We start from the raw sequence: 16,869 nt of genomic DNA, 5'->3' as shown, positions 1-16,869 counted from the left end.
CAGGAGCCGCCAGTGCCGCCAGTCAGCCAGGAGCCGCCAGGATCTGCCAGAACTGCCAGTCAGCCAGGATCTGCCAGTCAGCCAGGATCCGCCAGTCAGCCAGTATCTGCCAGAACTGCCAGTCAGCCAGGATCTGCCAGAGCCGTCAGTCAGCCAGGATCCACCAGTCTCCGCTATTCTTCCAGGATCCGCCAGTCAGCCAGGATCTTCCAGATCCGCAAGTCAGCCAGGATCCGCCATTCAGCCAGGATCCGCCATTCAGCCAGGATCCGCCAGTCACCCAGGATCCGCCAGAGCTGCCAGCCAGCCAGGATCTGCCAGAGCCATCAACCTGCCTGAGCTTCCTCTCAGTCCCGAGGGTTGCCAGTTCGTCTTGTTTGTTCGAGCCTACCAGCAACCCTCTGGATTATCGACCCCTGCCTGTCCCTGAGCCTATCTGCCGACCTTTACTTCTGTCCCCCTCTGGATTATCAACCCCTGCCTGTCCCTGAGCCTGCCTGCCGACCTTTACCTCTGTCCCTCTCTGGATTATCGACCCCTGTCTGTCCCTGAGCCTGTCTGCCGACCTTTACCTCTGTCTCTCTCTGGATTATCGACCCCTGCCTGTCCCTGAGCCTGTCTGCCGACCTTTACCTCTGTCCCTCTCTGGATTATCGACCCCTGCCTGCATTGACCTGTCTTTGCCTGCCCTGTTGCTACAATAAACATTGTTACTTTGACAGTCTGCATCTGGGCCTTACCTTGGTTCTGATAGTAGTGGATATTACATTGGAGATCTGATGTTGTTTCAAAGTAATACATTCAACAGATTTATACGATTTGTCTGTTGAAATTTGCCACCTAACATGATGATGGTTTAATCCTGTGGTTGGAATTTCACCCTCAAAACAGTTCACAACAATTACTTTTTGCCAATCCAACGTACTTTCCACTTAGATTCCACATCACAATAGGTTGACAAATTGAAACAACGTTGATGGGTAGTTTTAGCATAGGATCTAGAAAGGCTTTGCACTAAGGTTTACTAAGTAGTTGTGTCAATACTGAACTAAGAAGAAGTGACTGGTACTGTCTATTTCTTACACTTACGGGACAAATTACAGGCCAAATACAACAGACAGACACATCAGACAAATGTGACAAACAGAGAGAGTGGGAAAGTCACTGTTTATTCACAACAGTAAGACTTCTTATAAAGTGACTTATTTGACATATAGAAAAGCAAAACGACATAGAAAAGCATCCATTTCTGCTTCTCTTTCTCTTTCTCCTTGTCCTGTCCTCCCTCACTTCTTAGCGGCAGCCTTCATGATGTGGAGCTGGTAGATCTGTTCACAGGCGATGGAGAGGTCCACCACCAGGGAGACAAACTCTTCGAAGCTCACCTTCCCATCACCATTCTGGTCCAGATTCTTCATGATCTTGTCTATGGCGGCTGGGTCCTTCTGGGACTGAGAGGGAAGGAGAGATGGAGGAGATGAAGAGAGTGAGAAAGAGAGAGAGATGGGAGGAGGGGAGAGGGGGGGTTAGATTGACTTTGGATTCTCTTTATTCTAATAAAGTGAGAGAGAGAAATCAGAACGAGAGGGAAAGGGCGTGAGATGAGAAAGACAGAGAAAGTGTTGCTGGACAGTGAGATAAAAACAGAGGGATAGAAGAGAGAGTGAGAGAGAGAGAGAGAGGGAGAGAGAGAGAGAGAGAGAGCGAGAGATGTCAGGGTTACCTTCAGGAAGCTGCCCAGTTCTGACTGCATGAGTTCATTCAGCTCCTTCTTGCTCAGTGTGTTACAGTCACCGTCCTTGTCGGCATAGCGATGGAACACCGTGATCAGGGACTGCATGGATCTCTCCAACTGAGACAGCATGGCTGCAGAGAGAAGGATACACTGAGGAGGGGAGCGAGGAAGGGGGAGATGGGAGGGGAGAGAGGGATGAGGGGGGTGGAAATTACAGTGGCAGATTAAGATTAAGACTAAGATCGAGTCGTACTACACCGGCTCTGACACTCGCCGGATGTGGCAGGGCTTATAAACCATTACAGACTACAAAGGGAAGCACAGTGAAACGAGCCTACCAGATGAGCTAAACTACTTCTATGCTCACTTCGAGGCAAATAACCCTTAAACATGCATGAGAACACCAGCTGTTCTGGAAGACTGTGTGATCACTCTCCGCAGCCGATGTGAGTAAGACCTTTAAACAGGTCAACATTATTTTCTCTGTTGACAGGCTTGTATGTAACAAGCCTACCAGATGAGCTAAATGACTTCTATGCAGACTTCGAGGCAAGCAACACTGAAGCATAAATGAGAGCCATCAGCTGTTCCGGATGACTGTGTGATCACGATCTCCGTAGCCGATGTGAGTAAGACCTTTAAACAGGTCAACTTTCACAAGGCAGATGATCATGGACTACAGGAAAAAGAGGACCGAGCAGGCCCCCATTCTCATCGACGGGGCTGTAGTGGAGCAGGTTGAGAGCTTCATGTTCCTTGGTGTCCACTTCACCAAAAAATTATTAACACGGTCCAAGTACACCAAGACAGTCGTGAAGAGGGCACGACAAAACCGATTCCCCCTCAGGAGACTGAAAAGATTTGGCATGGGTCATCAGATCCTCAAAAGTTACTTTAATAACTCTACCTACATGTACATATTACCTCGACTAACCGGTGCCTCAGCACATTGACTCTGTACCGGTACCCCCTGTATATAGTCTCGCTATTGTTATTTTACTGCTGTTCTTTAATTACTTGTTACTTTTATTTCTTATTCTTATTTTTTTAACTGCATTGTTGGTTAGGGGCTCGTGAGTAAGCATTTCACTGTAAGGTCTATTACACCTGTTGTATTCGGTGCATGTGACTGATAAAAATGGATTTGATTTGATACATGCTCAGTAAAGTGAGTGTCTTGATGGTGTCACACCCTGATGTGTTTCATCTGTTTCACCTGTCGTTGTGCTTGTCTCCACCCCCCTCCAGGTGTCGCCCATCTTCTCCGTTTATCTCCTGTGTATTTATACCTGAGTTTTCTGTCTGTCTGTGCCAGTTTATCTTGTTTGTTCAAGTCAACCAGCGTTTTGTGTCTCAGCTCCTGGTTTTTCCAGTCTCTCTTTTCTCGCCCTCCCGGTTTTGACCCTCGCCTGTCCTGACTCCGAGCCACCCTGCCTGACCTCTCTGCCTGTCCCTGAGCCTGCCTGCCGATCTGTACCTCTGACCCCGCCAGGATTACCGATCTCTGCCTTAACCTGACCTTGAGCCTACCTGGCGTCCGGTACCGTTGCCCCCAGCTCTGGTTTACTGACCTCTGCCTACCCTGACCCTGAGCCTGCCTGCCGTCCGGTACCGTTGCCCCAGCTCTGGTTTACTGACCTCTGTCTACCCTGACCCTGAGCCTGCCTGCCGTCCGGTACCGTTGCCCCAGGTCTGGTTTACTGACCCCTGCCTACCCTGACCTTGAGCCTACCTGGCGTCCGGTACCGTTGCCGCAGCTCTAGTTTACTGACCCCTGCCTACCCTGACCCTGAGCCTGCCTGCCGTCCTGTACCGTTGCCCCAGCTCTGGTTTTCTGACCCCTGCCTACCCTGACCCTGAGCCTACCTGCCGTCCGGTACCGTTGCCCCAGCTCTGGTTTTCTGACCCCTGCCTACCCTGACCTTGAGCCTACCTGGCGTCCGGTACCGTTGCCGCAGCTCTAGTTTACTGACCCCTGCCTACCCTGACCCTGAGCCTGCCTGCCGTCCTGTACCGTTGCCCCAGCTCTGGTTTTCTGACCCCTGCCTACCCCGACCTTGAGCCTACATGGCGTTCGGTACCGTTGCCCCAGCTCTGGTTTTCTGACCCCTGCCTGCCCTGACCCCGAGCCTGCCTGGCGTCCGGTACCGTTGCCCCAGCTCTGGTTTACTGACCCCTGCCTGCCCTGACCCTGAGCCTGCAAGGCGTCCGGTACCGTTACCCCAGCTCTGGTAACTGACCCCTGCCTGCCCTGACCCAGAGCCTGCCTGCCGTCCGGTACCGTTGCCAGGCTCTGGTTTTCTGACCCCTGCCTTGCCCTGTTTATTGCCTGCCCCTGTTTGCAACATCAAACTATTGTTTATTCGACATGATCTGCATCTGGTTCTTCCCTTCATACCTGATAGATGGTACTAATATGCTGACTAATAGCAAACTATCCCTTTGAAGCAAACAAATTAACAATGCACATTCAGGGAGGATGGGAGTTGGCTTTCTTTGTCTCTGTAAGCACAGTCTGTTACTTAGTGACATTTAAGCTGTCATCTTCCACTCCTTTACACATTCCCTCTACCTCTGACTCCTCCTCTTTCTTTTGGTGCCTCCCACTTTCTTTAGGAACATCCAACATCTCTAGCTGTGTAGACTGTCCTTTAACCAAGTTTGGCCTGGGGTAGGCCGTCATTGTATATAAGAATTTGTTCTTAACTGACTTGCCTAGTTAAATAGAGGTTAAATAACCTCTGTCATAGCTTGACCATGTGACACATCATAAGTGTGAAAGTTTGGGGAGTTGGGGATGGAAAGGGGTGTGACAGGAGAGGAAAGGGTTTTGCAACAGTTCAGTGTAGAGAAATCAGGCTGATGATAATTGGTGAGTAATGCCTATAAAATGACATAAACCGACTGAGAAAAACGTTTGTAGGTCTAACAGAGTTCTAAAACAAAAACATTGTAGCCTACAAATGAAACATGAAAAGGTTTAGGTATAGATAGATAGACTACAGGGTATAGATAGACTACATTATGTCTTCATCAGTAATAGAATGTCCTCCCTCTATCACCCCACCCCTCCCATCCTGCATAACAAACCATAGAAGAACATATTTTTCAATCAAAGCAAGCGAAGACTAATGAACATTATAGCCTACAAGTTTGCCGGACGAGACAGATCAGTAGCTAGTCACACTTGGAAACAGTTGTTACAGTTGTGTGAGACCTGTTTATTACACTAGATAACCTCCTCTGTTAAACCAAAGACACCAATAGTAATAGTAGGATAGGTGAAGAACGGTTACTTACCAAACAGAGGAGAGATGCTAACAGAACAGGGTGGGGAAGTAGCGTACTGCTGAATATATACCAATGATGCTGAATCTACTGCGCATAAACTGTGGGCAAGATTTTATAAAGACAAAGAATTTATAGAGAACAGAACGCCTGCCTAATTGTGAGTGTTTATAGCCTATAGTGGAGGTGTGTGTGTGTGAGAGGGAGGAAGGGAGGGGGGGGTTAGAGTTTATGCATGATGTCTTTGAGTCCTCATCTTTGAATTTAACATGATAAAATAGACATGGATCACATAGAATGTTTTCATATCGCATTAACACACTGAGAACTCACTGATCTAATTAACACACCGAGAACTCACTGATCTAATTAACACACTGAGAACTCACTGATCTTATTAACACACCGAGAACTCACTGATCTAATTAACACACTGAGAACTCACTGATCTTATTAACACACTGAGAACTCACTGATCTTATTAACACACCGAGAACTCACTGATCTAATTAACACACTGAGAACTCACTGATCTAATTAACACACTGAGAACTCACTGATCTAATTAACACACCGAGAACTCACTGATCTAATTAACACACTGAGAACTCACTGATCTAATTAACACACTGAGAACTCACTGATCTAATTAACACACTGATAACTCACTGATCTCATTCACAGACTGAGAACTCACTGATCTCATTCACACACTGAGAACTCACTGATCTCATTCACACACTGATAACTCACTGATCTAATTAAGATACACTGAGAACTCACTGATCTCATTCACACAATCTATAGAATGATGCTGAATCTATACCAATGATGCTGAATCTATACCGATGATGCTGAATATTTACCAATGATGCTGAATACATACCAATGATGCTGAATCTATACCAATGATGCTGAATATTTACCAATGATGCTAAATACATACCAATGATGCTGAAAATGTACCAATGATGCTAAATATATACCAATGGTGCTAAATCTATACCAATGATGCTAAATATATAGAAATGATGCTGAATATATGCTAATGATGCTGAAAATATGCTAATGATTCTGAATATATACCAGTGATGCTGAATATTTTCCAAAGATGCTGAACACAGATGTAGAGAGGGGTGACAAGAGTACACACTAGAATGTTTGGAAGAATAGATCTATGGATGAAAAAGATGGGATGATGTTTCTTGAATGAAATACCATTTTATTCAGTTACATCTTAATACTCCCCAGAGAGAGAACACATTTAGATCAGTTAGAGATTCACTATGTTGTTTCCTTCATGGCTCATCTCTCCCACTCTGTCCACCACCTTTATCTCATTGGTACTGTATGGTCTTATCCTCTGTCCACCATCTCTATCTCATTGGTACTGTATGGTCTTATCCTCTGTCCACCACCTCTATCGCATTGGTACTGTATGGTCTTAGTCACTGTCCACCACCTCTATCTCATTGTTACAGTATGGTCTTAGTCACTGTCCACCATCTCTATCTCATTGTTACAGTATGGTCTTATCCTCTGTCCCCCACCTCTATCTCATTGTTACAGTATGGTCTTATCCTCTGTCCACCACCTCTATCTCATTGTTACAGTATGGTCTTATCCTCTGTCCACCATCTCTATCTCATTGGTACTGTATGGTCTTATCCTCTGTCCACCACCTCTATCGCATTGGTACTGTATGGTCTTAGTCACTGTCCACCACCTCTATCTCATTGTTACAGTATGGTCTTAGTCACTGTCCACCACCTCTATCTCATTGTTACAGTATGGTCTTAGTCACTGTCCACCATCTCTATCTCATTGTTACAGTATGGTCTTAGTCACTGTCCACCACTTCTATCTCATTGTTACAGTATGGTCTTAGTCACTGTCCACCATCTCTATCTCATTGTTACAGTATGGTCTTATCCTCTGTCCCCCACCTCTATCTCATTGTTACAGTATGGTCTTATCCTCTGTCCACCACCTCTATCTCATTGTTACAGTATGGTCTTATCCTCTGTCCACCACCTCTATCTCATTTTTACAGTATGGTCTTATCCTCTGTCCACCACCTCTATCTCATTGTTACAGTATGGTCTTATCCTCTGTCCACCACCTCTATCTCATTGTTACAGTATGGTCTTATCCTCTGTCCACCACCTCTATCTCATTGTTACAGTATGGTCTTAGTCACTGTCCACCATCTCTATCTCATTGTTACAGTATGGTCTTAGTCACTGTCCACCACCTCTATCTCATTGTTACAGTATGGTCTTAGTCACTGTCCACCATCTCTATCTCATTGTTACAGTATGGTCTTATCCTCTGTCCACCACCTCTATCTCATTGTTACAGTATGGTCTTAGTCACTGTCCACCATCTCTATCTCATTGTTACAGTATGGTCTTATCCTCTGTCCCCCACCCCTATCTCATTGTTACAGTATGGTCTTATCCTCTGTCCACCACCTCTATCTCATTGTTACAGTATGGTCTTATCCTCTGTCCACCACCTCTATCTCATTGTTACAGTATGGTCTTATCCTCTGTCCACCACCTCTATCTCATTGTTACAGTATGGTCTTATCCTCTGTCCACCACCTCTATCTCATTGTTACAGTATGGTCTTATCCTCTGTCCACCACCTCTATCTCATTGTTACAGTATGGTCTTATCCTCTGTCCACCACCTCTATCTCATTGTTACAGTATGGTCTTATCCTCTGTCCATGTCCACCACCTCTACCTCATTGTTACAATATGGTCTTAGTCTCTGTGTCACGTATACTGCCCCTCCAGCGTTCGAGGTCGCCAGTCTGCTCATCATTACGTACACCTGTCACCATTGTTAGGTGCACCAACGCCTCATCAGACTCACCTGTGCTCCATCACCTCCCTGATTACCTCCCCTATATCTGCCACTCCTCTTGGTTCCTTCCCCAGGCGTTATTGTTTCTGTTTCAGTGTTTCATGTCTGTACGCTACTTGTGTTTCTTGTTTTGTTTGTTTGTTATTTATTATTAAAGTCACTCCCTGTACTTGCATCCCGACACCCAGCGTCCACAAGTTACACTCTGCCTCAGCACACAGTGGCCTACCACTCCCTGTGTGTTATGGAACAGTCAAGCAGATCAGTATCTACTATTTTCTAGAACAGTCAGCTTGGCAACACCATACAGAGAACCGAGAGAGAGAGATGGGAGCATGACTCTCTCTTGCAGGCTGAAACATGCAGAAAAACAGGAAAACTCAGCCACTCCGGACTCAACTCCTAATGTTGGCATAGCATTGGCTTTGAGACGGTCATGAAGGCTTGCATTTAACTGGCACAAACAGATTCAGATAAAAAGCAACACAATCGCCAAAAGATTCTTCAGTCTCCAAAATGTTGATTGGTAAACTGTAATGCACTATGTACACTTATCACGAGTTGGCTGTATATTAATCATGTTTGGCACCATCAGTAGTCCTCCTGACCAGAAGAAGAAACCTGGGCATAAGTAATAGGCAAAGCATGTGTTCTTCTGACACACGTGATGGATATTCAAAGCTGATGTCCTGTTGCTGCCGGTCATTTAGTAGACCATCATGGTAAATAATAATTTGATCTTAACTGACTTGCCTTGTTAAATGAAGGTTAAATAAACAAATAATACATAACATTACAGCCAGTCACTGATAGTCATGAGACTCTCCCTCTTCTGGGTCTTGTGTTACACACAGTAGTATAAGTAGCCTTTCCTACAGTCAAATGATTCAAAGCGCCCTCTAGTGGTCTCATGTAATGTTATTCATATTTTTCATCATTTCATATTTGATCATTAATAAATACAAATTAAAACACAAAGTCTGGTGTTTCTATGTCAAACGGTTTTGTTATATTTCAGTCTTCTATAATGTATAAAACGTGTAATATTGGGATGCAACCTCAAAATGGAATATATTGACACAAGCCTATAACCATGTGTGTTAGGTGTATACTTTTGTTTCAAAGTAGATTTGTTTAAGACTACCAAGAAACAGTCTTGACCCTGATGTATCCCAGTGCAGTAATGGGCTGCCCCTTACCTCTTTCTATATCCAGATATTATTGACCTCTTCTTCTATCTCTCTTTCATTCTGCAAAACACACATTAACTAGCCGACTGTATGTGACTGTATTACAACACTCAAGTGTTAAAGAACAAGAAACATATGTATTTAAATTCTTACTAAATTATCAGGAAACTCATTAGTAAAGGTATCAAGCATGACAAATTGCATATCAACTTCAAAGTAATTTCAGTGCCTGGGGACATCCTGTGGATTGTGTAAGAGCGTTCATCCATGCTTCTCTTGGAATATGTGGAGGTCTGATGTTCCTCCCCACCCTCACTGCTTCTCTTACTGGACTGGGACAGCTGGGAGGGGAGGTCCTGACAGATCTCTCTGGATCTCTCCATGTGTCTGTGGTAGGAGGGGTGGGTCTGCTGGTTCTCTCTGGATCTCTCCATGTGTCTGTAGTAGGAGGGTGGGTCTGCTGGTTCTCTCTGGATCTCTCCATGTGTCTGTGGTAGGAGGGTGGGTCTGCTGGTTCTCTCTGGATCTCTCCATGTGTCTGTGGTAGGAGGGTGGGTCTGCTGGTTCTCTCTGGATCTCTCCATGTGTCTGTGGTAGGAGGGTGGGTCTGCTGGTTCTCTCTGGATCTCTCCATGTGTCTGTGGTAGGAGGGGTGGATCTGCTGGTTCTCTCTGGATCTCTCCATGTGTCTGTGGTAGGAGGGTGGGTCTGCTGGTTCTCTCTGGATCTCTCCATGTGTCTGTGGTAGGAGGGGTAGGTCTGCTGGTTCTCTCTGGATCTCTCCATGTGTCTGTGGTAGGAGGGTGGGTCTGCTGGTTCTCTCTGGATCTCTCCATGTGTCTGTGGTAGGAGGGGTGAGTCTGCTGGTTCTCTCTGGATCTCTCCATGTGTCTGTGGTAGGAGGGTGGGTCTGCTGGTTGTCTCTGGATCTCTCCATGTGTCTGTGGTAGGAGGGTGGGTCTGCTGGTTCTCTCTGGATCTCTCCATGTGTCTGTGGTAGGAGGGTGGGTCTGCTGGTTCTCTCTGGATCTCTCCATGTGTCTGTGGTAGGAGGGTTGGTCTGCTGGTTCTCTCTGGATCTCTCCATGTGTCTATGGTAGGAGGGTTGGTCTGCTGGTTCTCTCTGGATCTCTCCATGTGTCTGTGGTAGGAGGGTGGGTCTGCTGGTTCTCTCTGGATCTCTCCATGTGTCTGTGGTAGAAGCTGGGCCGTTCCCAATTTCAAATGCTATTTGGAGAACAGCAAAAACAAGCAATTTGACCCCAGCTACTATCACCTTGGCTGCTATAGGTTCATTCAGCTCAGTCGATCTACAAACACATAGCCTATTAGCTATACAATTGATTTTAATCAGAGTCAGCAGAATCCTATAGGTCTATACTACCCTGTCATTTTTGTCATATTATAAAAGATTCTGCTAATGTCTCCAGTCATATAAAGTGTCGTAGAATTGCATGAAATGTGTTTATAAACACAGAAAGAAAGGAGAAGAAAGGTATCTGACATAGCCTATAGCTTAGGCCTCCTCTACGCCAATACAGAGGCAGCCATACATTGACCACTGCAGTCTTTTAACGCAAACAGTGATTGAGTTGTGTTATTAGCCTAAATGATCTAATCTACTCATCACATTAGGAATAGTTGGCTTACTAGGATATTTTACATAAGTCTACAAATGTGATGACAGACAGATGCATGGAATTCTTTATTATTAAGGTGCATTTTATGGTGAACATTAGCTTCCCGAAACTCACACGCTGCCTATAAGAGAGGGGAGAAGGACAGAGAGAGAGAGACCTGATTTAACTCAAACTAAACTGTCCATCGTACAGCAGAGTGGGTGTCCAACTGTAAACCTCCATAACTGAATAGATAAGAGCAAATCATGAGAACACCAGTTACAAAACAGAGCTGAGAGCTCTCCATACAGAATGGGGACCATATATAGACAGAGCTGAGAGCTCTCCATACAGAATGGGGACCATATATAGACAGAGCTGAGAGCTCTCCATACAGAATGGGGACCATATATAGACAGAGCTGAGAGCTCTCCATACAGAATGGGGACCATATGGGGACCATATATAGGCAGAGCTGAGAGCTCTCCATACAGAATGGGGACCATATGGGGACCATATATAGGCAGAGCTGAGAGCTCTCCATACAGAATGGGGACCATATGGGGACCATATATAGACAGAGCTGAGAGCTCTCCATACAGAATGGGGACCATATATAGACAGAGCTGAGAGCTCTCCATACAGAATGGGGACCATATATAGACAGAACTGAGAGCTCTCCATACAGAATGGGGACCATATATAGACAGAGCTGAGAGCTCTCCATACAGAATGGGGACCATATGGGGACCATATATAGGCAGAGCTGAGAGCTCTCCATACAGAATGGGGACCATATGGGGACCATATATAGACAGAGCTGAGAGCTCTCCATACAGAATGGGGAATGGGGACCATATATAGACAGAGCTGAGAGCTCTCCATACAGAATGGGGACCATATATAGACAGAGCTGAGAGCTCTCCATACAGAATGGGGACCATATATAGACAGAACTGAGAGCTCTCCATACAGAAGAATGGGGACCATATATAGACAGAGCTGAGAGCTCTCCATACAGAATGGGGACCATATGGGGACCATATATAGGCAGAGCTGAGAGCTCTCCATACAGAATGGGGACCATATGGGGACCATATATAGACAGAGCTGAGAGCTCTCCATACAGAATGGGGACCATATATAGACAGAGCTGAGAGCTCTCCATACAGAATGGGGACCATATATAGACAGAGCTGAGAGCTCTCCATACAGAATGGGGACCATATATAGACAGAGCTGAGAGCTCTCCATACAGAATGGGGACCATATATAGACAGAGCTGAGAGCTCTCCATACAGAATGGGGACCATATATAGACAGAACTGAGAGCTCTCCATACAGAATGGGGACCATATATAGACAGAGCTGAGAGCTCTCCATACAGAATGGGGAATAGGCAGGGGACCATACAGAATGGGGACCATATATAGGCAGAGCTGAGAGCTCTCCATACAGAATGGGGACCATATGGGGACCATATATAGGCAGAGCTGAGAGCTCTCCATACAGAATGGGGACCATATGGGGACCATATATAGACAGAGCTGAGAGCTCTCCATACAGAATGGGGACCATATATAGACAGATCTGAGAGCTCTCCATACAGAATGGGGACCATATATAGACAGAGCTGAGAGCTCTCCATACAGAATGGGGACCATATATAGACAGAGCTGAGAGCTCTCCATACAGAATGGGGACCATATATAGGCAGAGCTGAGAGCTCTCCATACATAATGGAGACCATATATAGACAGAGCTGAGAGCTCTCCATACAGAATGGGGACCATATATAGACAGAGCTGAGAGGTCTCCATACAGAATGGGGACCATATATAGACAGAGCTGAGAGCTCTCCATACAGAATGGGGACCATATATAGACAGAGCTGAGAGCTCTCCATACAGAATGGGGACCATATATAGACAGAGCTGAGAGCTCTCCATACAGAATGGGGACCATATATAGACAGAGCTGAGAGCTCTCCATACAGAATGGGGACCATATATAGACAGAGCTGAGAGCTCTCCATACAGAATGGGGACCATATATAGACAGAGCTGAGAGCTCTCCATACAGAATGGGGACCATATATAGACAGAGCTGAGAGCTCTCCATACAGAATGGGGACCATATATAGACAGAACTGAGAGCTCTCCATACAGAATGGGGACCATATATAGACAGAGCTGAGAGCTCTCCATACAGAATGGGGACCATATATAGACAGAGCTGAGAGCTCTCCATACAGAATGGGGACCATATATAAACAGAGCTGAGAGCTCTCCATACAGAATGGGGACCATATTTAGACAGAGCTGAGAGCTCTCCATACAGAATGGGGACCATATATAAATATCGCATGTTTTTTCTCTCTCCTAACCCAATCCTATGATCATTTATATAAATGTATATAATTGAGAATAGGCTTGTTTTTTTAATCAAATGAAATGAAATGGCTACAAAAACATTTAGCATTTGTTTTTTCTAAATCTCTCGTTCCAATGCGCTTCCTCTGAATCCGTACCATAACCAACCATGTTAGTACTGCAAAGTTTATAAGGACACACCTCAGATATTGCCAGCCCTCCCACCTCAGCGCGAGATCATATGAGACAGTTCAATTACCAATCCTAGCGTTAGAAAATAGAGGAGTGCTTGCTTTAACAAGTTATAATTGCCAAGCATGTGTTTGACAATTGCACTGACTGAAAGCCAGCCCAAAATAGAGCCCATAGTGAAGTGTTTCCCAAAGTAGGGTTCGCTACATGGGGTCACCTGATTTGAAAATGCGGCTGTGAGAGAACCTTTTGCTTGGATCATAGAACCAGGGTTACATCAGTAACATCCGGTAGCCGCTAGATGCTGTTGTAATAAACAGCTGTTTCTGTTTTCTTCCTTCAAATGTGGCTCTATCTTTTGAATGGTTTATGCTACAAAGTATTGGGATCCAATCAGTGAAAGATAAGACTCAGGAATTAGTAGGTACATTATTGCCTGATGATCTTCTGAACTTCCTAATACATTTCTGATGCATGTCATACTGTCTTCAGATTTAAATACTGTCAAAAATACTGTCAGACTGATTCGTAATAGACTGTCATAGCCCAAAATAACAAACAAACAGAAACTGTGGCATAGCGATATCATCATTGAGGGAGGAAGGAAAGAGAGGGATGAGAGATGGAGGACAAGCAGTACTTTAAGAGTTCTCATGACATCTAGTGGTGAGTTTTGGATTATTTTGATTTTCACAATCAACACATTGATGATGTCATCGTAAACCACAGCGCTGCAGACAGACAGACCTGCAGACAGACCTGCAGACAGACCTGCAGACAGACCTGCAGACAGACAGACAGACAGACAGACAGACAGACAGACAGACAGACAGACAGACAGACAGACAGACAGACAGACAGACAGGCAGACAGACAGACAGACAGACAGACAGACAGACAGACAGACAGACAGACAGACAGACAGACAGACAGACAGACAGACAGACAGACAGACAGACAGACAGACAGACAGACAGACAGACAGACAGACAGACAGACATGTACACTGCTCAAAAAAATTAAGGGAACACTAAAATAACACATCCTAGATCTGAATAAATGAAATATTTTTATTAATTACTTTTTTCTTTACATAGTTGAATGTGCTGACAACAAATCACACACAAATTATCAATTGAAATCAAATGTATCAACCCATGGAGGTCTGGATTTGGAGTCACACTGAAAATTAAAGTGGAAAACCACACTACAGGCTGATCCAACTTTGATGTAATGTCCTTAAAACAAGTAAAAATTAGGCTCAGTAGTGTGTGTGGCCTCCACGTGCCTGTATGACCTCCCTACAATGCCTGGGCATGCTCCTGATGAGGTGGCGGAAGGTCTCCTGAGGGATCACCTCCCAGACCTGGACTAAAGCATCCAGAGCGAGACATGATGTCCCAGATGTGCTCAATTGGATTCAGGTCTGGGGAACGGGCGGGCCAGTCCATAGCATCAATGCCTTCCTCTTGCAGGAACTGCTGACACACTCCAGCCACATGAGGTCTAGCATTGTCTTGCATTCGGAGGAACCCAGGGCCAACCGCACCAGCATATGGTCTCACAAGGGGTCTGAGGATCTCATCTCGGTACCTAATGGCAGTCAGGCTACCTCTGGCGAGCACATGGAGGGCTGCCCAAATAAATGCCACCCCACACCATGACAGACCCACCGCCAAACCGGTCATGCTGGAGGATGTTGCAGGCAGCAGAACGTTCTCCATGGCGTCTCCAGACTCTGTCACGTCTGTCACATGTGCTCAGTGTGAACCTGCTTTCATCTGTGAAGAGCACAGGGCGCCAGTGGCGAATTTGCCAATCGTGGTGTTCTCTGGCAAATGCAAAGCGTCCTGCACGGTGTTGGGCTGTAAGCACAACCCCCACCTATGAACGTCAGGCCCTCATACCACCCTCATGGAGTCTGTTTCTGACCGTTTGAGCAGACACATGCTCATTTGTGGCCTGCTTGAGGTCATTTTGCAGGGCTCTGGCAGTGCTCCTCCTGCTCCTCCTTGCACAAAGGCGGAGGTAGCGGTCCTGCTGCTGGGTTGTTGCCCTCCTACGGCCTCCTCCACGTCTACTGATGTACTGGCCTGTCTCCTGGTAGCGCTTCCATGCTCTGGACACTACGCTGACAGACACAGCAATCCTTCTTGCCACAGCTCGCATTGATGTGCCATCCTGGATGAGCTGCATTACCTGAGCCACTTGTGTGGGTTGTAGACTCCGTCTCATGCTACCACTAGAGTGAAAGCACCGCCAGCATTCAAAAGTGACCAAAACATCAGCCAGGAAGCATAGGAACTGAGAAGTGGTCTGTGGTCACCACCTGCAGAACCACTCCTTTATTGGGGGTGTCTTGCTAATTGCCTATAATTTCCACCTGTTGTCTATTCCATTTGCACAACAGCATGTGACATTTATTGTCAATCAGTGTTGCTTCCTAAGTGGACAGTTTGATTTCACAGAAGTGTGATTGACTTGGAGTTACATTGTGTTGTTTAAGTGTTCCCTTTATTTTTTGAGCAGTGTACAAAGTAACCCTCACAAAGGCATAATAAAGTTTAAATTAAATGATTTTAACTAAATGTTTGAGTATCATGAGTTAATATTACAGTCAAGAAAGGGATATGTGTAATCTTGGTTTAACCCAGGTAATTGTTCAACTGCTCGATTACTAGAATCGAGGGGGAGAACCACAGAGCACAGCCTTATCTTTATGCAATTTGCCTCATGACTCCTGCAGGCTTTGTTGACTATGGACTTGCTTGTTTACCCGACTGTGGGACAGACTATGTTTGTTCCCACTCTCAGGACTGACTCTCTATTGGTTACACAGAGTCTTGGCCTCCCATCATATTCTAACCACCTCTCACCAGCTTTGTATTTATGTTACCTGCTGTACAATATGATCTGATGCACATTCAAATGTCTTAAAAACACTGCAGAGCTCTCCCTGTCCTCTGCCGTGCCCTGATTGTATTACTGCTGATGATATCTGGAAATGTGCATGTACACCCTGGCCCATCTACTGTCGCTCTGTCCACAATCTCTATCTCATTGGCACAGTATTGTCTTAGCCTCTGTGTCACTTATACTCTCCCTCTGTCCACCACCTCTATCATATTGTTACAGTATGGTCTTAGCCTCTGTCCACCACCTCTATCTAATTGTTACAGTATGGACTTAGCCTCTGTGTCACCTATACTGCCCCTCTGTCCACCACCTCTATCTCATTGTTACAATATGGTCTTATCCTCTGTCCACCACCTCTATATCATTGTTACAATATGGTCTTATCCTCTGTCCACCACCTCTATCTCATTGTTACAGTATGGTCTTATCCTCTGTCCACCACCTCTATCTCATTGTTACAGTATGGTCTTATCCTCTGTCCACCACCTCTATCTCATTGTTACAGTATGGTCTTATCCTCTGTGTCACGTATACTGCCCCTCTGTCCACCACCTCTATCTCATTGTTATAATATGGTCTTATCCTCTGTCCACCACCTCTATATCATTGTTACAATATGGTCTTATCCTCTGTCCACCACCTCTACCTCATTGTTACAATATGGTCTTATCCTCTGTCCACCAC

General features: G+C 45.5%; 1 protein-coding gene across 2 annotated transcripts in view; it reads right to left on the bottom strand.

The window, feature by feature from the left end:
* Positions 1 to 1,179: 1,179 nt before the first annotated feature.
* LOC112239000 (protein S100-A1) overlaps positions 1,180 to 16,869 on the bottom strand; it is a 40,865-nt gene continuing 25,175 nt past the window's right edge. Inside the window, exons 1-3 of one of the 2 annotated variants that reach the window (XM_024407519.2) lie at positions 5,036 to 5,157; positions 1,724 to 1,885; positions 1,180 to 1,451 (exon numbers count right to left, since the gene is read on the bottom strand). In XM_024407519.2, the coding sequence (XP_024263287.1) occupies positions 1,287 to 1,451; positions 1,724 to 1,864 (306 nt within the window). In that variant the 5' untranslated portion in view covers positions 1,865 to 1,885; positions 5,036 to 5,157 and the 3' untranslated portion in view covers positions 1,180 to 1,286. Of the gene's footprint in view, positions 1,452 to 1,723; positions 1,886 to 5,035; positions 5,158 to 16,869 lie in introns of those variants that run through there. The other variant, XM_042307573.1, reaches the window with a different exon arrangement.

This window comes from Oncorhynchus tshawytscha, linkage group LG03, assembly GCF_018296145.1.
Source record: "Oncorhynchus tshawytscha isolate Ot180627B linkage group LG03, Otsh_v2.0, whole genome shotgun sequence".
Lineage (NCBI taxonomy): Eukaryota > Metazoa > Chordata > Actinopteri > Salmoniformes > Salmonidae > Oncorhynchus > Oncorhynchus tshawytscha.
Note: the sequence above shows the minus strand (reverse complement) of the source record. Positions and strands in the feature narration are given on the sequence as shown.